This window comes from Phyllostomus discolor, chromosome 9, assembly GCF_004126475.2.
Source record: "Phyllostomus discolor isolate MPI-MPIP mPhyDis1 chromosome 9, mPhyDis1.pri.v3, whole genome shotgun sequence".
NCBI lineage: Eukaryota > Metazoa > Chordata > Mammalia > Chiroptera > Phyllostomidae > Phyllostomus > Phyllostomus discolor.
In genome coordinates this window covers 83,173,661-83,195,428 of record NC_040911.2, presented here as the reverse complement: position 1 = coordinate 83,195,428, position 21,768 = coordinate 83,173,661, and the positions used below count along the sequence as shown (strand labels likewise).

Sequence of the window (21,768 nt, the reverse complement as noted above, 5' to 3'; positions counted from 1 at the left end):
CTCCCACCAGCATTTCCTCCATGCCTTAATTCATGTCCATGTGTTGTACATACATATAAGTTCTTTGGCTTCTCCATTTCCCATACTATTCTTAACCTTCCCCTGTCTATTTTGTACCTACCATTTACACTACTTATTCTCTGTACCTTTTCCCCCATTCTACTCCCTTCCCCTCCCTGCTGATAACCCTCCATTCAATTTCTATTTCTGTGATTATGTTCCTGTTCTAGTTGTTTGCTTAGGTTTTTTTGGTTGTTATTTGTTTGTTTTGTTTTTGTTCAGTTGTTGATAGTTGTGAGTGTCATTTTACTGTTCATAGTTTTGATCATCTTCATTTTCATAGATAAGCCTCTTTAACATTTCATAAAATAAGGGCTTGGTGATGATGAACTCCTTTAACTTGACCTTATCTGAGAAGCACTTTATCTGCCCTTCCATTCTAAATGAAAGCTTTGCTGGATAGAGTAATTTTGGATGTAGGTCCTTGCCTTTCATGACTTGGAACACTTCTTTCCAGACCCTTCTTGCCTGCAAGATTTCTTTTAAGAAATCAGCTGATAGGCATATGGGAACTCCTCTGTAGGGAACTGTCTCCTTTTATCTTGCTGCTTTTAAGATTCTCTCATCTTTAATCTTGGGTAATGTAATAATGATGTGCTTTGGTGTGTGCTTCCTTGGGTCCAACTTCTCTGGGACTTTCTGAGCTTGCTGGGCTCCCTAGAAGTCTATTTCCTTTGCCAGATTGGGGAAGTTCTCCTTCATTATTTTTTCAAGTAAGTTTTCAATTTCTTGCTCTTCCTCTTCTCCTTCTGGTACCCCTATGATTCGGATGTTGGAACATTTAAAGTTGTCCTGGAGGTTCCTTAGCCTTTCCTCATTGTTTTTGAATTCTTGTTTCTTCATTCTGTTCTGGTTGAATGTTGATTTCTTCCTTTTGGTCCAAACCATTGATTTGAATCCTGGTTTCCTTCCTGTCACTATTATTTCTCTGTACATTTTCCTTTATTTAACTTTTCATAGCCTTCACTTCTTCCTCTATTTTGCAACCATACCCAACCATTTCTCTAAGCTTCCTGATTATCAGTGTTTTGGACTGTATATCTGAGAGGTTGGCTATCTCTTCATCACCTACTTCTATTTTTGGAGTTTTGATTTGTTCTTTCATTTGGGCCATATTTTTTTTGTTTCCACACACCTGTTATATAGTAAGGGGAGGAGCCTTAGGTGTTCACCAGAGTGGGGCAACCCACTTTGCTGCATTGTGGCACTGTATGTGGGGGAGGGGTCCAAGAGTGAACAATGTCATTTGCTTGGCTCTTGGCTGGCTTCCGGTTACTCCTGCTGATACCCACAAGCAAATTGGGCCCTTCTGGTGCTGATTCCCAGATGGGTGGGTTGTGTAAGTTCTAGGATCCTGTGGGTCTTTCCAATGAACACTTCTGTGAGGCTGGGAGTTTCTCCTGCTGCCACAACCCCCACAGTTCTTTACAGGTTTTGAGTCTTTCTTTTCCCTCCCTGGAACCCTGGGTTGCATGGTCTGTCTCACTCCCCAGTTGTTCCTCCCAGTTTATCTACATGCGAATGTGGGACCACCCAGTCTGCCAGCTACCACCTTGCTGTGAGTCCTCTCCACCCCAGCTGCTGGTCTCTACCACTTTTACTGGTCTGGATGAATGTTTCTTCTTTAACTCCTTGGTTGTTGGGCTTCCATACAATTTGATTTGCTTGTAGTTCTGGTTAGTTTTTGGTTTTAAATTTTTGTTGTCCTTCTTTTGGTTATACAAGGAGGCTAAGTGTATCTACCTACGCCTCCATCTTGGCCACAAGTCCTTAATTAGAAACTCTAATCAATGTCTTATGCATACTCATGTCCCTAGACATCTGTTTTATGTTTCATTCTCATTTTTAGCAGACTATTAATAAATATTCAATGTGGAACTTGGTTTATAACAGTTTAAAAGTGAAATATAATGTTTAAATTTAACTGATATTTTATCAAAATAATACATGTATATAATTTTAAAAATTTAATAGTACTATGCTGAAAAGGAAACACAGAAGTCCTTTGCCCTACCCCTTCTTATCGCTAAGTCCTACTCACCAAAAGCCACCATATTAAGAAGTTTCTTTTAGTGTTTATATCCATATTTCTGATGACTTGTTTTACTGTTCTTTCTTCATAGTTTAGATTTGAAGTTTATTTATTCTTTCAACAGAAAATGAAAATTTAGCTGAATTACATCTCTCTCCTCCTCAGTATATTTTAGCACACTATTCAGTGCCTACAATGTCATAATTCTAATAGTTATGGAGAAGGTTTAATTGTGACAGAAAGCAAAAATGTCACTGGCTTAAAAAGATAGTTCATTTCTCCCTCCAGTAAAAGTACAATCTGGGGTGGCCACTATACTCACGAAGTCCTCAGAGGCCCACTCTCCCTTCATCCCATTCTCACTATTCTCAGGTTCCAAAGCGGCTGACTACCCGCCATGCCCGCATTCCAGGCAGCAGCAAGGTTCTCTGGAGGGCACAATCTAGTTATTGCGTGTACCATTTCTCTCATTTCACCGGCCAGCACTTAGTCTCACCTGGCCGCGTCTCGCTGGGAAATGCAGTCCTTCCTCTCACAGCCTGCGGCCCCGGTCACACTCCTGTTGCCGTGGAGTAGGAGAGTGGGTATCAAGGGGCAACAAGCAGTTGCTGCCACAAAGCCTATGTCAAAATAGGTTCACATCAAAACTTCACAGTGAATTGTATTTCTCTTCTTGTCAACCTTATGGGGTTGGGGACAGGGGGAGAGTGAATCATTACTTCAGTTTTTTCATTAGCCTAGTGTCTATATACCCATCTTAACTCTCCAGACTCTTGGGCACCATAATAAAACCCCTTTTAGTATGGGCAAATATATCAGTTAGTTTATTGATTCTACTCTCTTTTTTCTTGAAGGTATCCCTCCTGGAGCTCATCATCCTCTTGTTCTAATCTGAATTAGTTGCTCCCTAAGTCTGCTCCACAGTTTTTGTCTTGGGTGATTTCTTTACCATAACATGGAATTTCTTTGTATTTTTCCTCTACTAGTGCCTCTGTTTCCTGGTACTCTGATCTTCCTTGGTTAACATCCTCTCCTAATTTCCTCAGGTAAAGAGTGCACAGGAGCCCTGACTGGGTTGGGGGCTCAGTTGGTTGGAGCATCCTCCCACGAAAAAAAAAGGATGCAGGTTCAATCCCCAGTCAGGGCGCATAGGGTGGCAACCAATAAATGTTTGTCTTTCATGTAGATGACTCTCTCTCTCCCTCTCTCTCTAAAATCAGTAAGTGTATCTTCAGGTGAGGATTTTAAAAAAGGGGTGCATAAGACACCTTACATACAAGTCTGAAAATATTTTTATTTTACCTTGAACTTGTTCGGTATGTCTCTGAACATGGTTTGAAAATATTATGTCTCAAATGTTGAAGGCTTGGTAACATTTCTAGGCTTCTTGGTTGTTACTGAAGAGTCAGATGCCGCTTGGTTGGTGATCATTTGTAAGTTACCTTTATTTTCACACTGGAAGCTTTTAGATATTTTCTTTATCCCTATTGTTCTGAAATTTCATGATGATGTGCTTTGGTATTTTTTTTTATTGTGCTCAGCACATAGCAGGTTCTTTATTCTGGAAGTTCATATCCTTCAGTTCCAGAGAATTTTTATATTTCTTGCATTTCTTCCTTGTTCTTAGTCTATTCTCTCTTTCTGGACTGCCAGATCGGACCAGATGGGTCGTCAGGTCTTGGATCTCCTAAATTGCACCCTTAATTTTAAAAAAAAGTCTTGTATTTCCTATATTAATTTCCTTTGATGTTTTTTTCTACTGTTGAGAAGATTTCTTCAACTTTATCTTCCAGTCTATTGAGTTTTATTTCAGCTTTTCCTTTTTATGTTTTCCAAGAGTTTTTTCCTAGGTTTTAGTTATTCTTTTGTTTTATAGCATCCCAATCTTTTTATTTAAGTTAGTTTTAACAGCTTTATTGAGGTATAATTAACATACAATAACCCATACCTATTTGAAGTATACGGTTAGATAAGTTTTGACATGTGTATATCCTGTGAAACCATCACCACAATCAAGATAGTGCACATTTGTCCGATCCCAATTAGTTTCCTTGTGCCTCTTGTAGTGCCTTGCCCCGCCTCTCCTACCCCCAGGCAAACCACTGCTCTGCTGCCTCTCAGTCTCATCCTAACCATTTTTCACAGATATAGTGTCTCTTCTTAACCTTTAGATGTTATAGTTTTCTTGGGCTCCCTGCACTATCTGTATTTCCTTAGCAATTCTTTTGATTCATTGTTTTTTCCTCTTGGATATTAGAAACTTTACTCAAGTGTCTGGCAGACTTTGGTTATGTTTTTATTTAAGAGTGATTACCCAAAAATCTGATTGGAAGACATAAACACATGCGCGCAGCTTGTAGATCTGTGGTCTTCATTGTGAGGTAGCTAGGTAGTCCTCCCTCCCCGGCCCTGCAACGGATGCCTTTATCTGCAGGAGTTTTTTCCTCACAATGGACAGTTTTCCCAGCTTAATCTTCACATCTGCTGCCTAGGAGATGTAAGCATGGTGTCCATGGTCTGGGAACCAGAAGTGGGTCAGGGAGAGGCTGGCTCTCTCATTGTTTAGGGTGTAGAATTTCGCTTAACCCCCTCATTTCTGGTGTGACACTTCTCTACCACCCACAGTGCCTGGTGTCCCAAGGCTCAGTGGTTCTTATCTCTAGAAAAACACCTTCCTGCCTCTTTCATTGTAGAGGGTTTTCTGAAGGAAACAGAATAAACACGTGTGTTCAGTCTTGCACATTTGTCCCCTTGGGGTATTTTTCAAAAGGACTCTTGAAATTGGAAAGACTGACCCTGCTCTCCCCCAGGGAAATAGTCTGCTAGCGCATGGGAGTCGCCATGTCTTGGTTCCGTGAAGTGGTGCCGGGCTCCTGAGGGTCTCACTGTTTGCAGGATGACTTTCAAGAAATTCTCCTGTTTCCTGCTTCACCCCGTATCTCCAGCTTGTCATATACAGTTACCTCTCATTCCTGAGCTTTCCAAAGGTTCGGTAGCCCAAACGGGCTTGCTTTTTGTTGGCTGTCCTCCCTGTTGGCGCCAGTTCCAGCTTTGTCCACCCTGCTAAGTCAGTTCGTCTTGCCCTTTCTTTGTCTTTATCTCCTCTGTCACCTTTTATTTCTTTTCCTTCATTTTACAGGTGTTTTTGGAGGGAACGGGATAAGCACATGTGTTCAGTCTTGCATAGTTGTCTGTTCGGGGTGTTTTCGAAGGGATTCTTGAAATTGAAGGGCTGTCCCTGCTCCCTTCCAGGGGAAGAAGCCACCCAGCCCACACTGCTGGGGAGGCATCATATTTCTCAAGAGTGGGAATACGTGACGGCTTGCCATGCCATCGCTGAATGGCTGCCAAGATTGGGCCACTCCTTTGGTTGAGATAAAGGGTGATGAAGTATTTAACTTATTAATTTGTTAAATGTTAAAACTGGCAGGAAAGAAACTTGTATATCACATTTCTAAAACTGCTTTGCAACTTTCCAAGGAGTACAGTACTCACAGGGATACTGACCAGTGTTCATCACAGTGTTGTAACTAAAACACGGCCCTTCTGCTTCCAAGCACTAGTCTCATGAAAGGAGTTATGTTCACCCATAATTGAACACTTCATTGGACCTCAACCTTTTGCAGTAGGTTCACAGGTTCCCTACGGTGAATCTAACATCTTTTACCCTGTGCAAAGAAACCAAGAGATGTTTATAAAGTCATGCTGCCCTGCCACTGAGATGTACAAATATAATTCTCCATTTAACACTAGAGTTTTACAGTCCCCTTGTCCCCCCGCTCAGTGCCTTGGAGGAGAAGGAGCCCGATAGGCTCATAGTCTTCACTGCATGTGAGCCTCCCAGGTGCGGTGGGTTTTTTCTCCCTATACGTCTAAACTAATTGGAGCCATTTATGTTAACCATTCTTAAAAAATTTTATTTATTTGTTAAAATACATTGTTACTAGAATAGCTTTAGATTTACAGAAACATTGTGAAGACAGTGGAGCAAACTCGCACACCCCCCATAGCCAACTTCCCGCGTTGGTCACGTCTTGCATGCATGTGGCGCACTCATCACAATTCCTGAACCAATACTGAAACATGGTCGTTAACTGAAGTCCATACTTCGGTCAGATTTCTTAATTTTTTTTTCTATCACAGGGTCCCATCAAGGATACCACATTACATTTAGTTTAACATCAGTTTTTTAAACGAGCTGACATTTGTATAACACATTAAAATTTTTCATAGCACTTTAGAGTTCCTTTGCATGCATTTTCTCAATGGACCGCGCTTGTGATCTGTGTGTGGCCTGGATGGCTTTTAAGCTTACTAATTAGTCATTTGGATTTCCCCATTTAAGGATTTCACAGTCACTTAACAAAAATGTCAATGTTCTGTTGTTCCTTATCCATCCACCTGCTCTGCTTTTAATGCTCTTGTCTCCCTTTCCCTTCCTCCTTTCCAATTATTTTCCCAGGAATCCAGCAAGACAGGAATGAAGCGCTTTAGCCTGATGACTCTCTGCAGAAACAGTGACCGGAAACAAGCCGCTGCCAGGTTTTATAGCTTCCTCGTTCTGAAGAAACACCGGGCTATTGAGCTGAGCCAGAGTGCCCCCTATGCAGACATTATAGCTACAGTGGGGCCGATGTTCCATAAAATATAAAGGGAATCCCAAACTTGCAGGTGTGTGTCATCACTGAAATTTCTTACAGATTGTGTGGTTTAATGCAGCTGCTGTCTGGAAGCAGCCGAAGGTCTGGTCCATTTCATAAGCAGGTTAACCTCCCATTTCTTCTTTGTAAGTTCTGAGTAATCATAGCCAGAACTGGAAACTCATATGCTTACAGAAATACTAAATTATAATTAAGTAATATTTTTTATCCTCACCCAAGGACATACTTCATGGTTTTAGAGAGAGCAGGAGGAAGAGAGAGAGGGAGAGAAACAACGATTGATTGCCTTTCACACATGCCCCGACTGGGACCAAACCCCAAACCTAGGCATGTGCCCTGACTTGGGAATTGAACCCAAGACCTTTCAGTTTATAGGACCACACTCCAACCAACTGAGCCACACTGGCCAGGGCTAGCTAAGTAGTATTTTAATTTAGCTGACTTGAATGTATAGCATTTATTACTTCCCTGACTTGAATGTTGCATTACAAATATATTTTTAAATACTATATGTCTTCAAGAAACATTCAAGGATGTTATTAAAAGGCTATTTTACATTGGATTATTTGCTTAAAAGTTATGGGATTAATTAATAATTAACACTTTCTTATTTCTCCGCAGGCAATAATTTATTTAGTTCAAATTCATATCATCCTTAATTTGACATAGTGCCCTGATTTTCAATCTAATATCTTAATTGAAGAGTTATAAAATTCATCTTTGTTTTAAGTTATCTGAGTGGCTTTCAGTCTATTTATAGACCATTTAACTTTTTTATTCACTATTTAATGATTATTATAACCACCATTCATGTATCAGCAAAACTAAGTATGTTTCTTATGTTAACAAATTAGCATAGTGTCTATGGCTGGGATTCAAGTCACGAAAATAAATGTTCTTTTACTTGGTGCTTACTGAACACTTTTTACATTAACACTATTGTTTTTCTTTTTTCTTACTTGAAGTTTGTTGGGCAATTCTCACAGAACGCGCTGCGAGCTCCCTAGTGCACTGTCAAATGAAGCCTGTGGTCCTGTCTACAGTCCTGGCGTGCTACAGATGGAGTTCTAAATGACCTCTTTGAATGCATCAACTATAAGATTTAAATGTCCAATTGCCTTTTTTAAAAATTATTATTTTTTAAATTCATATACAGAAAAATTGACTTTTTTCATTTTGGTGCACAGCGCTGTCAGTTTTAACACACACGTGGATTCCCGTACCCACCGGCACAAGCGGGTTACCAAGGGAACCGTCGCCCAAACACTGCCTTGCGCTAGCCCTTCGGAGTCACGCGCCTCCCCTGTTCCAACTCCTGGCGGCCACTCTTCCACATGAAGATAGTTTTATTTTTTATTTTTCTCTTGTCACGTAATTGGAATCATATAGTATGTAACCTTCTGGAGTCTGGCTTATTTCACTCAGTGTAATGTCTCTGAGATTAGTCCAAATTGTTACACGTATTTATTGCTGAGTATTATTCTTTTGTCTGGATATACCATAGTTTATGTATCTGTTTATCCCCTGAAAGACATTTGTTTCTAGCTTTTGACAATTATAAACACAGTTGCTACATACACCTGTCTCCGTTATTGTGTGAATCTAAGTTTTCATTTCTCTAGGGTTAAGTATCTAGGAGTGAGATTGCTGGGTCATATAGTACGTGCATTTTCAACTTTATAAGAAATTACAAAATTATTTTCCAGAGTGATTGTACCTTTTTGCGCTCACACTAGCAATGAATGAGAGTTTTCACTTGACTTTTAGTTTGCTCTTTATTATCAGATAATTGTAGGCTCACAGGAAGTTGTAAAAAATAACACAGCAAAATCCTGTGTGCCCTTCACCCTGTTTTCCCCAAAGGTAACATCCTGCATAATTATAATACAGTGTCACTGGAAATTCACATTGATACAATCCATGCGCTTTATTCACATTTCACCAGTTTCACATGCACTTACTTGTTTGTTATTGAGGCCGTGCAATTTTACCACATACGTAGCTTCCTGTGAGCAGAACGAGAGTCCCATCTCCAGGATCGTTCGTGCCTCCCTTTCGTGTTCACAGCCGCCTCCTTCCGTTCCCTCCCTCGCCCGACAGCCGCTAATCCGTTCCCCATTTCTGTAGTTTTGCCATTAATGCAATTGACCTTTGCAGATTAACTTTGTATCCTGAGACCTTGCTAAACTCACAAATTTAAACTAGGAGTTTGTTTTTCCCTAGATTCCTTGGGATTTTCTACCCGATCCTGTTGTCCACAAATAGAGATAGTTTCATCTCTTTCTTTACCGTCCGTCCCCAATGCGAGGAGGGAAGTGTTCACTCTTCGACCACGAAGTGGGATGTCAGTGTAGCTGCTTTTGTGTGTGTTGCCGGGGTGGGGGGAGGTAGGTAACTTTTATCATTGGGGATATTTCTATTTCTGGTTTGCTGAGAGGTTTGCAGATTTTTTTTAATCATGAAAGTATATTGAATTTTAATTACTTTTCATGGATTCATTGATTGGATCATGAGGCTTTTCTAATTTAGACTGTTAATATGATGGATTTTTAAAATTTTTAACCAGTTTTGCACTTCCAGGATAAGCTTTACTTTGTCGTGGTATTATTATTTTTACATATCACTGGCTTCAGTTTGCTAATATACTTTAACAACTTTATTGAGATATAATTCACAGAGCATAAAATTCACCCTTTTTAAAGTGTTCAGCTCATGGCTTTCGGTGTACTTACAGTATTATGCAATCATGACCATTATCTAATTTTAGAACATTTTCATTATCCAGAAAGAAACCTCATGCCCACTGGCAATCACTCCCCATTCCTTTGCTCCCTACATCTCCTGGTGACCACTAGTTTTCTTTCTGCCTCTGGCCTTTTGAACCTGCCTTCTCTCACTTAGCATAATGTTGCTAAAGGTTCCCCATGTCCTAGGGTGTATTGTGCTTCATTTCTTTTAATGGCCAAATTAATATTACATTACGTGGATATACATTTTGTTTATCCATTCATCAGTTGGTAGACATGTGGATTGTTTTCCACTTTCTGACAATTACTAATAATACTGTTATGAATATCAGTGTATACGTTTTTGTATGTATATGTTTTCACCTTTCTGGGATATATATCTAGGAGTGCAACTGCTGATTTATCGTATGATACCATATCTATATCACAGAGCTATCATATGATAACTCTGTGTTTAACTTTTGAGGAAAAGTAGCTGCATCATTTTGCATTTCCACCAGTAACATACGAGAGTTCCAATTTCTCTGTACCCTTGCCAATGCTTTTGTTATTGACGCTGTTTTTGATTATAGCGATCCTGGTGCTTGCAAAGTGGTATCTCATGGTTTTGATTTGCAATTTCCTAATAACTAATGATGTTAAGCATCTTTGCTAATATTTTGTTTAGGATTTTTGCATCTGTGTTCATGAGGAATACTGGTCTGTATTTGTCTTTTCTTGTACTGTCTTTTTCTGGTTTGGGGATCAGGGTAAAATATAAATAACTTGGAAAGTGTTCCTACCATTTTATTTTTTTGGAAGAGACTGTAGAATTGGTGTTATTTCTTCTTGAAAAGTTTGGTAGAATTCACACATGAAACCATCTGGATCCAGAGATTTATATTTTGGAAGATTTTAAACTATGAATTCAATTTTTAAATAGTTGTTGAGCTATTCAGTTACCTATTTCACTTACTGTGAGTTTTGGTGATTGTGGTTTGCAAGGAATTATTTCACTTCATCTAAATTAATGATTCTGTGTGTGGAGTTGTTTGGAGTATTCTCTTATTCTCTTTCCATTGCCTAAGTCCATAGTGATAATTCTTCTTTCATTCCAGATACTGTTAATTTATGTCTTCTAGTTCTCTCTCTTTTCAGTAGTATTAGAGACTTACTAATTTCATTGGCCTCTGTGAAGAACCAGCTTTCAGTTTCATTGATTTTTCTCTTTTTTTCTTTTTCCCATTTTGCTGATTTCTGCTCTGATAGTTATTTCCTTCCTTTGGCTTGCTTTGGATTTATTTTTCTAGTTTTTAAAAAAGATTTTATTTATTTATTTATTTATTTATTTTCAGAGCAAGGGGAAAGGAAGGGGAAAGAGAGTGAGAGAAACATCAATGTGTGGTTGCCTCTCACGCACCTCCTACTGAGAACCTGGCCTGCAACCCAGGCATGTGCCCTGACTGGGAATCGAACTGGTGACCCTTTGGTTCACAGGCCAGTGCCAAATCCACTGAGGCACACCAGTTAGGGCTATTTTTCTAGTTTTATTAAGATGGAAGCTTAATTGATATGAGACCTTCCTTCTTTTCTAATATAAATGCTTAATGGTGTATATTTTCCTCCAAAAACTGCTTTAGCTGCATTGCACAAATTTTGATATGTTGTATTTTCACTTCCGTTCACTCCAAAATATTTTCTAATTTTCCTTGAGACTTCCTTCTTGACCTGTGGAGGGATGATTTAGAAGTATGTTGTTTAATCTCCAGCAGAGATTTTCCTATTCTTTTTCGGTAATTCATTTCTAGTTTTTGTCATTAAAGAACATACTTTAAATGATTTTGATTCTTTTTGATTTACTTAAGGCTTGTTTTATGACCTGGTGTAGAATCTGACCTGGTAGGCGGAGTGTTCTCCAAATGCCAGTTGGACCTGTTGGCTGCTGGTGCTGCTCAGCGATTCTGTATCTTTGGTTATTTTCTGCCCACTAGTTCTATTTGTTACTGAGAAAGCAGTGTCTGTGTCTGCAGCTGTAATTGTGAATCAACTTCTCCTTTCAGATCTGACTGTTTTTGATCCATGAACAGGGTCCAGCAAAAGTAAGGCCTGCCTGAGCATGGTTGGTAGGGCAATAATATGGGTGTAGTAATTTATAGTTTTAATGCAAACATTTCACCTAAAACATCAGATGGTGTGTTGGAGTGTGATATCGTTATGTTACAGAATGACATGCTGATGATTTTGTAATAAAAACCGGCATTATTTGTGCCTGACCCTGTATTCTGAAGCATTTTACTAGGTTACATTTACAATTATTATGCCTTCCTGGTGAAGTGACCCGTATATCGCTATATAATGGTTCTCTTTATCCCTAGTAATTTTTTTTTGCTCTGGAGTCTTCTTTTTCTTTTTCTTTTCCTTTTTTTTAAATTGAAATATAATTGGCATACAATATCCTATTAGTTTCAGGTGTGCATCATCACCATTTGATATTTATGTACATTACAAAATGACCACCACAGTAAGTTACCATCCATCACCAAAGTTATTACAATATTACTGACCGTATTCCCCATGCTGGGGATTACATCCCTATAATGCATCTATTTTATAACTGGGGTTTCTACCTCTTACACCTATTTCACTCACTGCCCAACCCCTCCCCATGCTGGTAACCACCAACTTGTTTCCCGTGTCTACGAGTGTGTTTCTGTGCTGATTTGCCGGCTTTGTTTTTTTGGGTTACACATATAAGTGAAATCACACAGTATTTGTCTTTCTCTGTGAAGTCTTTTTCTCATATTAAGCCATCAAGCTTTCCTTTGATTAGCATTTGTATGGTATATCTTTTCCATCTTTACTTTTAGCCTACCTATATCATTAGATTTAAACTGAGTTTCTTGTAGTTATCCAATTCAGTCATTCTTTATCTGCCCTAATAATCTCTGTTGTAATTGATGTGTTTAAACCATTTACATTAAATGCAAATGTTGATATGCTTGGATTTAGATCTACCATTTTATTTTTTGTTTACTGTTTGTTTCCTCCATTTTTAATTTTTTTTTAAATACTTTATTTACTTAGAGGGAAAGGGAAGGAGAGAAGAAGAGAAACATCAAAGTGTGGTTGCCTCTCATGCAACCCACTACTGGGGACCCCATACTGGGGACCTCTATTTTTAATTCTTGTATTTCCCCCTTGTCTGCCTTATTTTGGAATAGTTGAACATTTTTTTGAATTCCATTTTAATTTATCTGTTGATTTTTATTACATCTTTTGTTATATTTTTACATGGGTGCTCTAAGAAATACAAAACACATGCTTAACTTTGCACATTCTACTTAGAATCAGCATTTTACCACTTCAGGTGGAGCGCAGACAGCTTGCACCGTTACATCCCTTTACACCCCCTCCTTTGTACTGCAGTTGTCTTATGTTTTACATTTACATGCATTGAAAGCCCATCAGACAATGTTGCAATTTTTTCTTTCAACTGTTAAACATATCTTAAAGAATTCAAGAAAAGAAGAAAAGGCTATTAAATATACTCAGATATTTACCATTTTGATTGTTCTTTCTTTCCTTCTGGATGTTCCAAGTTTCCTTTTAATATAGTTTCCCTTCGGACTAAAGAATTCTCTTTAGCAGTTTGTTTAGGGCTCGCAATGAATTCTCTTAGCTTTTCCTTACCTGGGAATGTCTCTATATCATCTCTATTTCTCAGGGATATTTTTGCTGGGTGTACAGTTCTGCTTGACCAGGCTCTTCCCTCATCAGTTTAGATTTCTTCCTGCACTGTCCTGCTGCCCTGCATGGTTTCAGTGAGAAGTCCGGTTATTCAGATCACTGCTCCTGTATAATTAACTCCTCATTTTTCTCTGATTGCTTTCAATATTCTTTCTTTGTTTTTAGTTTTCAAGAGTAACTGGAAGTTATTATTTTTTCTATTGTATCATTACTACTATTTGGTTTACCCTCTTTGGGATTCACCAGAAAGCTGGAGCTTGGAGCTTTACCGCTCTGCCCTGTTCTGCCGAATGGTGGGGGCAGAAAGAGACAAGAACAGCAGAGGCTCACCCTCTCCCGGCGCCACAGCTACTCCGATGGAGAAGCTTCTCCTCCCTCAGAGCTCCAGGCCCCTGTGGGTCCCTGTCGTCACAGCCACCACCGCAGCATTGCCCGGAGGCTGGGTCATGAGACAACGGAGAAAAGACTGAAAAAGAAAAGGAAAACTATTTCCCCCTCTCCCCCTGAGCATTAGGGGTCGGCTTTCCTGATCCTCCCATCCTAACTAGGGAAACTGTTTGAGAACTCTCTGTGTTGATTATTTAATTCCAGATTTTGGCTGCCTTGACTAGATCAGGGGATATCAGAAAAAACAAAAACGGTAAACCCACTAGTGCAGTGGTAGGTCAAATTCTGGCCCTCCCCAATTTGCCTCCTATTTTTTTTCTCTTCCGAATACTAACAAGTGCTCTGTGCATTTGTTCAGGTTTCACTGCAGCGTTCACTGGGAGGGGTGTGCTTAGCCCAAACCAGAATCAAAACTGCCTTGAAACTAAACAAATTAAAGTATTTTCTGATTAGTTCAAAACAAAACTTATTTTTTAGAATAATTTTGTTTTATGCTTAAAATGCTCATTTGTTGTGATTTAGACTGTAACTAAACACTGGTTCTCTCAACCACATGCATTATGATGCTGAGGAGAGAGCTCTTTCACTAGCCAACACCATTCCGGATGGGAGAATTGTGGGCCGAGGTGCCTCTAACTTAGGGAAGTTCCTTGTGGAGGTTGCTGGGAAATGTAGTCTTCTGGGTGTCGAGCAAAAACAAACAAACATGGGGGACAGACAAAAAAGTATATTTTTAATGAGAATCTCAGTAATTATCTCCTGATAAACAAACAGTAATTACACAGCTTCCTTTGGTTTTACTTGAAGTGTAAAAAATGTCACTTATATAATTTAGGCAGGCCTTAGGGCAGATAAAACATTTCATCAATTAACTTGGACAATACAACATTGGGGGGTTTTTTTGTTTGTTTTTAGACAGCGGGCCTTATTTCACACGGCTTTTTCAACTACAGTTTCCTATTCCTGCTGCAACTGCTCTCCATGTTTTCCCACGAAGCATAATGTATTGATGGTCATTGGTCTTCCAATTAGAACATTCGACTTAATTGAACAGAGGGAGAAATATAACTAATGATGTATAGGCCTTTGTTGCAAGAGTATAGGCATTATATTGTTATAGAGAGATTTACCACAAATCAGAGCTACAGAAAAAGGTTTAACTTTGAAAAGTCACAATTAATTGCATATTTCATTTAATTTTTAACTCTTTTTCACGTACGTTAGAAATAGTAACCAGGCCAGTGTCGCAGAGTCGCCATATAAAACCAGTGAAGTCACTTTACAGCCCTTCTGGAAAAGTCTGCCTGGGGCGGAGACGAGCAGAGGCCCCACGTGCGGCCTTGCCACAAGGAGACAGAGACTTCGGGACCAGCGTTCTTACCTGAGACTAGGGCCGGGGGCCGGGCACCGTGCTGCTTGCTTGCTCCTTCACTTCGTCAATATTCATCAAACACCTAATATGTGATGGGCACTATTCTAGGCACTAAGGACAAAGAAATAGGGGACAGAACAAAGTCCCTTCCCTCATAGAGTGTACATTCTGGTGGGGGTGACCACGACAGACTAACACATAGTTAGCATAGAACACGCGGGCTGGTGGAGAGATGCGGGGAAACAGGGCAGAGGGAGTGGGGAAGAAGGGTGGTCGAGAAGGCCTCCCGGAGGCCGCGACGCTGGACCGGGATCCGGGAGCGGTGAGGGGTGGTCCTGAGCAGCGGGATGACTGATGCGATCGCCAGGGCTGGTTCAGAAGGGGCAGCCCCTTCCCGCTGCTCCCCACTTCCCGCACGGGCGCCACCTAAGCAACCAGGCCCGGAGCGCGGCTGCCCCGCTAGGAGTGGGAGGGCGAGGCGGGGACTCCGGTTTCCTGGGCTTCCCCCCACGTTTCCTCCAGGCTCCTCCCGTGACAGTGATGGGAGACAGAGGGAAAGGTGTTCCACCAACGTTTACTTTACATTGTGATTGTGTACGTTTCCGTCTTTCCAATGACTCACCATCCCGACTTCAAAGAAAAGCATTTTCGTTTTCAGATATTTAAGATTCTTGCTATCATTCTTCTTAGTAGTCCAAGTGCAGTTTTCTTTACATCACCCCGGTACTCGGAGCTCCTCGGTCTGGGGGTGAAAAATGTTCCTACAGAAAATCGGATCAAATCACTATTTCACGTCGTCCGACTTTGTGCCGGGAAGCGAGACCGGTCTCACCGTCCCGCGCTACAGGCCAGAAAGCCGCGGCCCAGAGAGGTCGAGGGGCTCGCCCGGGGTCACACAGCCCGCGCGCGAACCCGCCCGCGTCCGGCGGTGCCCGCGGCCCAGCTGTGAGCGCAGGCCGGTGTGTCCTGCGAGAGGACGCCGCTCTGCGTGCTCGCGCCCCGTTCCCACGCCCTTCGGAGCCAGGTGCCAACTATCTCTTTAAGAAGGAAAGTGAAGACCAGCCGCTTACGCAGCCGCCGGCGAGCCGCGGACTGGCTCGTCCTTTCCATCCGCCTCCCCTCCCCGGCCCGCCCCTCCCGCCGGCAGCCCCAGCCCCGGCGCGCGCCCAGTTAGCGCTTCCAGCAGGGGCTCGGGAGAGCAGTCCGGCGGCCCTGGCGGGGCAGCCGAAGCCATGGGAGCCTCCGCAGGTGATGACGGGACCCCGGGGACCTCCGCGGCCACCCCCCAGCTACGCCCTACGCGGCCCAGGGTGCCGAGTGCGGGGTGGGGGAGGGGAGACGCGGACCGCACCGGGGAGCGGAGCGAGGCAGCCTGCCCTCCCAGCTCCGCGGCTGCGGCGGCCCAGCTGTCAGCGGCCGAGGGCTCAGCTACCCGGGTGTCCCCGCCCGCGTTCACCCGCACCTGTCTGCCCTTGTCCCCCACCGCCGCAGGTTGCTGATCAGGGCCAGGCAGCTGCAGCAGCGACTGCAGAGGCGCTGCGCCAAGCCGGGCCGAAGTGGTGCGAGCCGGCCGAGCTGCGGAGGGCGAGTGGACACAGGTGAGGAGGCCGCTGCGAGCCGAGCCCGGAGGGACCCCTGCTTGCCGCGGTGGGTGGTGGGCGGGGGCCGCTCGCTGCGGTAGAATCCTCAGAGGGCACCGGCCGAGGAGGGGTTAATTGTGACTCATTCTCACCCTCCTTCGTTCCCCTACATCCTTCTAATCGCACCCCCCTACCACCACCACCACCCTGAAATTCACAACTAGAGGATGCTGACTGCAACAGGGAAGATGCCCAAGGTGGGCGATTAGAAGGGTTTCAGGGTCTACCCTATTGCTATTTGTTTTCCTCTCCCAGCATTTGGCAAACATTCACGCCTCTTTTCTCTTGGAGGAGGAGAGGGGTGCTTGGGGGTGGGAGAAGGATGGAACCCCACACCCAACCCAAGGTCAAGGGCCAGTGACAGCTTCCTTCCCATAATCCCCCCCCCCCCCCCAAGCATCAGGGCCCTGCAGTAGATCTGGAAAAAATGCCCATGACCTCTAGGGTGGGAGGTCGGGGCCTCAGTCTCCCCGGAGCCTCCATGGGATGTGGAGCCAGGCTGTTCGGAACACCTACTGGCCTGGGAAGCCCCACGTGTAACCCCATCCTCAGCCCTGCAGATGAGGCGAGGCTACACACTGCCGGCTTCCCCTGCCTACTCTGCAGGTCTGGAGGTGTGGGATGGGCCGGAGTTGCTCCCATAGAAAAGGCGATCTCCGCAGGCAGGGTGGTGTGGGCAAAGTGCCGCAGCCCCAGGTTCGGGTCCCCTTGCTTGCTACTAGGCCACTAGTAGCCATTTTAAGATTCTTCAGGCGTGGGTGTCTTTCTGCTCCTCTGTTCACTGCAGGCGTTGGATTAGATGGTCCGTACATTCATGATGTGCCACTCAAGCAGCTCTAACACGTCAGGGGGACCTCTGTCTTAAAGCAACCCAGGGTTTAAACTTGAGTGTATGAAATAAGTAGGGTTTCCTCAGCTGATCTCTTTCAACTGTGGACTTCTCAGGTGAAACACTGACCTTGTGGGTCTCGTGGAACTGAAGGCGCAAGGCAGTCCTGGGCTGACGGCAGTCCTGGCAGTCCTGTTCCTGTGCCCTCACCGGGGTAACCTTGGTCACGTTGCTTCCCCTCCCACGCTTCGGTTTCCTCATCTGTAAATCTGGAAGGAGGGTACATGTCTCACGGGGTTGATGCTAGAGTTCAAGGAGACACTTAAAATCGCACCTGTGCCCGACACGGAGTAGATTCCCACAGACACAGGACTTGGGAGACAGACTGGGGAAAGAGGAGTAGCTTCTTGTAGTCCTCTCCCCGCCCCACCCCTGCCCATCTCTTCTCCACCCGGCGGATGGTGTCCCTGCCCGGGGACAGTGACTACCGGGGTGTGCTGGCCTGCTGGGCTGAGGCCCTGGGAAGCAACCAGGAGGCACAAATGTTTCCACTGCAGCGGCTGTGACATCATTTTAGCAAATGATGGTCCCAAGGAGGCACATAAAGCCCAGCACTGGCTTTGGAAAATTTTGGCATCTGAGAGCAGAGTCCCTAAGAGAACAGCAGCCTCAGACTCGCGTGTGCCAGCGGAGGGGCAGGGACCACGGCTTCCTGATTTCAGAGGGACCCACCGTGTCTCCCTGACCCTCCCCGGAGTCTCGCCCTAGAGTCTCCCTGAGACGAGGCAGCTAAGTTTTTGGTGTCGGTATTTTCTATTCTTTATCTTTGCTCCTGCTGTCATTTTCAGCCTCGCATTCACCCTTTCTTGCCCTGACTTATTCCACAGACAGGGAGCTGCCTCTTGACAGCACGGGAAAGAAGGCTCCCCGTGGGGAGGGGCAGGTCATGTCGCTGCTGTATCGTTTGGGCCAAAAGAAGTGGCGATGTCTCCACCTGCCCTGTATCCTCCCGGCAGAGGCCACCTTGCTTGTCTGTGTCTCCAGCCTCTAGTCCGTGGCTAGGCACAAAGTAGGTCTTCAGTAAGTTTGAGGGAATTATGTCCCTCAGCCAGCTAGGTTAGGGAGCAGCTTCCGGAATGTGTTGTTGGAGGTGTGGGTGAGAGCACTTTGGAGCATAGGGCGTTGTGCAGTTGTCAGTTGTCGTTTCTGTTACTAATACTGTTGTCATCGCTATTGTCAGTGGCCGCCAGTGGTTTTACCCTCTCCTCAAGTCAGGTTCAGGGGGCCAGATGTGCCTGGGAGAGTGGCGTTGTCAGTAAGCAGATGGTGCTAAGATGACCGTCAAGGGAAGGCGGTTGGGAAGAGTGATTCTGACCACTTACTGCGTTTGGGGCGGGGGGTGGCAGAGAAGAACCAATTGGCTAAAATGGACGCACAGTAGAAAATCAGAAGACCCAGGTCCCAAGTCTCATTCTGCCATCTCACTGCGTGACCTCGGGCCAATCACACCTCCACTCTAGACTGCTGGGCCTCCGGCTTGGACCTGGGAGGACTGGACCACCTGGTCCCTTAGGTCCCTTCTGGTTCCGACATTTTTTTCAAGTGGATTTTGTTGAATAAAATTGAGACCAGCATTACTCTCGGTATCGTTGATGGAGCATGAGTATCGCAGGGAATCCTCATAACGAAGTACACCTGATTGACAGGTGATGAGACTGAGGCTTAGAGAGATGGACTGGCCCAGGATCGCACAGCCAGAAGTGGCAGCACTCCTGTCTGACAGCAGGTGTGTCTGACGCGAAGGAGCACACTCTCGCAGAAGTCTCGCTGCCTCCCCGTCAGACCTCGCTGCCACCCCTGTGAGCTGTGTGTGCGCTGCACGTGTGTGCGCAGGGGGTGTGAGAAGGGAAAGGCGTTTCCCCAAAGTGATTCCCGCAGAGGACTGGCTGGGCGGAAGTGTGTGTAAGTCAGAGCTGAAAAGCCCCCCTTCCAGTGCGAGCCCTGCTGTGCGGGTGGGGGGTAGTTGCCCCGTTACCACGGAGGATGGCTAGGAGTGAATGACAGTCACGACAGACACACGTTCTGAGCGCGTCCTGTGCGTGGTGCTCTTCTACAGGGGTTCACTTTTTTACTGCTCAGATGACCCCATTATGTGGGCACTGGGATCTCACCCAGTTTACAATGAGAAAGCCAGGGCAGAGAGGCCAGGGGTCTCACCCAGAGTCACACAGCTGATCTGTTGTGAAACCGGAGAAGGTTTTGCGGGAAGTGCGCTGTCTACTGGGAGTCGGGGAGAGCCTTTCAGCCTGGGCCGCCTCATTGACTGGGTAGCTTTGCGGACGCCAGTTCCCTCTGAATGTCGGTGCTGCCGTCCCCCAAATGGGCCAGGTGCATTTACTGGCTCTAAAAGATCTAAATGCCACCTTGGCCCAGAATAGGAGTGGAGGGGATTCCTTGTCTTAGCTAAACATTAATCAGCGCTTGTTTACTTGTTAGTCACGCCCTGGATACGTGCACAGGATACAGGAACGAGTAACAGTTCACGTTCAGTTTAAGAAGCTCGCAGCTGACGAGAGGGGACAAATATTTAAACGGTCTAGGAACTGTGATGACATGGACGTGGGGTGGAGTGGGGTGGGGAGAAGGGTGGTCTTTCCCACTTGGGTCAGGAAAGCTTTAGAGAGATGACACCATTGTCATCTCCTTATTTTTGGCATTGCATTCGTGTGTGATGATGATGAGGATGATGAGGATGAGGATGATAAATGTTCTACCCACCTTCGGGTATTACCAAACAGTTTTAGAGACTTGTTGGCTTCTGACCCCAAAACATGGCCACAGAAGTCTGAGGGACGACTCAAGCCCACTCCGTGGCACAGTCCAGTGGAACGTCCATTGGTCCCGGGTGGGCCCAGACCTTCCCTGCCCTTTCGAGCGTACAGAGACGGGACTCTGGCGTTCCTCTGGGAGAGCCTGGCAGGCGCCCGCAACCATGCAGTAGGCCTGGGGACTTCTTCCTCACATCCATTCTGAGCCTGCCTCCTGTCTGAAGCGCCAGCACCCGGAGAGGTGAAGGCATTACCCAGGATTACTCAGCAAGGCTGGGAGCACAGCTCTGGCCTGATGGGAACGGCACTTCTCAGCTGCGTGCAGTCATTCTGCATCCAGGTCACCAGAGGCCTGAGGGGCCGTTTCTGCACTGGACGGGCAGCTCGCACTGGGTGAAGGTTTGACGCAGGGGCTGCGAAGCTCAAGCTGAGGGACCTGGACAGGGAGAGGCCTGTGTTCCCTCAGCTGCTTTGCACCTCCTAATAAACAGATGTTTATGAAGTGTGCATCACATGCTCTGCACCATCCTCCAAATCGAGGTGCTGAGTCAATCATGAGGGACTGTCTGGGGAGCAGCCTGGTGCAGTGGGAAGAGCCAGCGCCGGGGAGTTGAGGGACTCACCTCAGCTCTGCAGGCTCTGCTGCAGGCTGCCTGGGTGGCCTGAGGCATGGCCCTTGCATTTCCACACCTGCAAAATGAGAGTCAAAGGTGATCTCTAAGGGCTTTTCAAGCTCTGACTGGCTCACAATTCAGCAGCTCTTCCTTCTGTTCTGTAGCCACTTTAGGGGGTGCGGGAGTGGAGAGGACACTGATAACTGGATAACTGTAACTCGAGGAAGAAGAGATAACCACAACAAGAGGCGTGAACAAATGCTCTGTGGCTTTGCTGCAGGGAGAGGGCTTGGGAAAGGCCCAGTTCAAAAGCTGCCTCTTCAGCGTTAGGATGAGTTGCAGATACAGGCGGTCTGAACCGGGAGGAGCAGCAGAGGCATGCTGGCCTTCTGGGACAGGAAGGCTTTGTAGCAGAGCGGTAGCCCCAGACTTCAATTTCAAATATCTGTACATTGGGGGGTCTCTCCTAGGTTAGCCAACGTTTTATTTTGCCATTTAAGGACATTCAAATGGCAAGTATGAGCACCACGCTCTAACCAACTGAGCTAACCGGCCATCCTTGAATGATGTTTTGAGTCCTGTTTATTATCACTGTCATATAGTGAAAGAGCATTTTAACACCTCTGTCCCCAGAGAAAGAAGGCGATATAATACCAGGGAAGGAAGAGGTACTCCTTCAAATCAAATGCATTTTGCTTTATGAAACACTCACTGCACTGCCTGTATTTTGCTCATTTTACCGCAGACGAGTGTCCTTGTGTTTGACTTTGGATTTAGGCTGCTTGGGTTTGGATCCTGGCCGAGTTACCTTTTCTCTCAGAACCTCTGTTTCCTCATCTGAAAAGTGGGGAAATGATGCTGTCTACCTCATA

The 21,768-nt window shown here is 44.8% G+C and overlaps 2 protein-coding genes across 5 annotated transcripts in view; both read left to right on the top strand.

The window, feature by feature from the left end:
* The window catches only part of RAD21L1 (RAD21 cohesin complex component like 1), a 28,420-nt gene extending 21,415 nt beyond the window's left edge, over positions 1–7,005 (top strand). For both annotated transcript variants that reach the window (XM_036009659.1, XM_028524937.2), the window contains exon 13: positions 6,555–7,005. In XM_036009659.1, coding sequence (XP_035865552.1) covers positions 6,555–6,743 — 189 coding nt within the window. In that variant the 3' untranslated portion in view covers positions 6,744–7,005. The remainder of the gene's footprint in view (positions 1–6,554) is intronic.
* Positions 7,006–15,983: 8,978 nt separating this feature from the next.
* SNPH (syntaphilin) overlaps positions 15,984–21,768 on the top strand; it is a 39,209-nt gene continuing 33,424 nt past the window's right edge. For all 3 annotated transcript variants that reach the window (XM_028525035.2, XM_036009658.1, XM_028525032.2), the window contains exons 1-2: positions 15,984–16,233; positions 16,477–16,583. The gene's annotated coding sequence lies outside the window, so the exon portion shown is untranslated. The remainder of the gene's footprint in view (positions 16,234–16,476; positions 16,584–21,768) is intronic.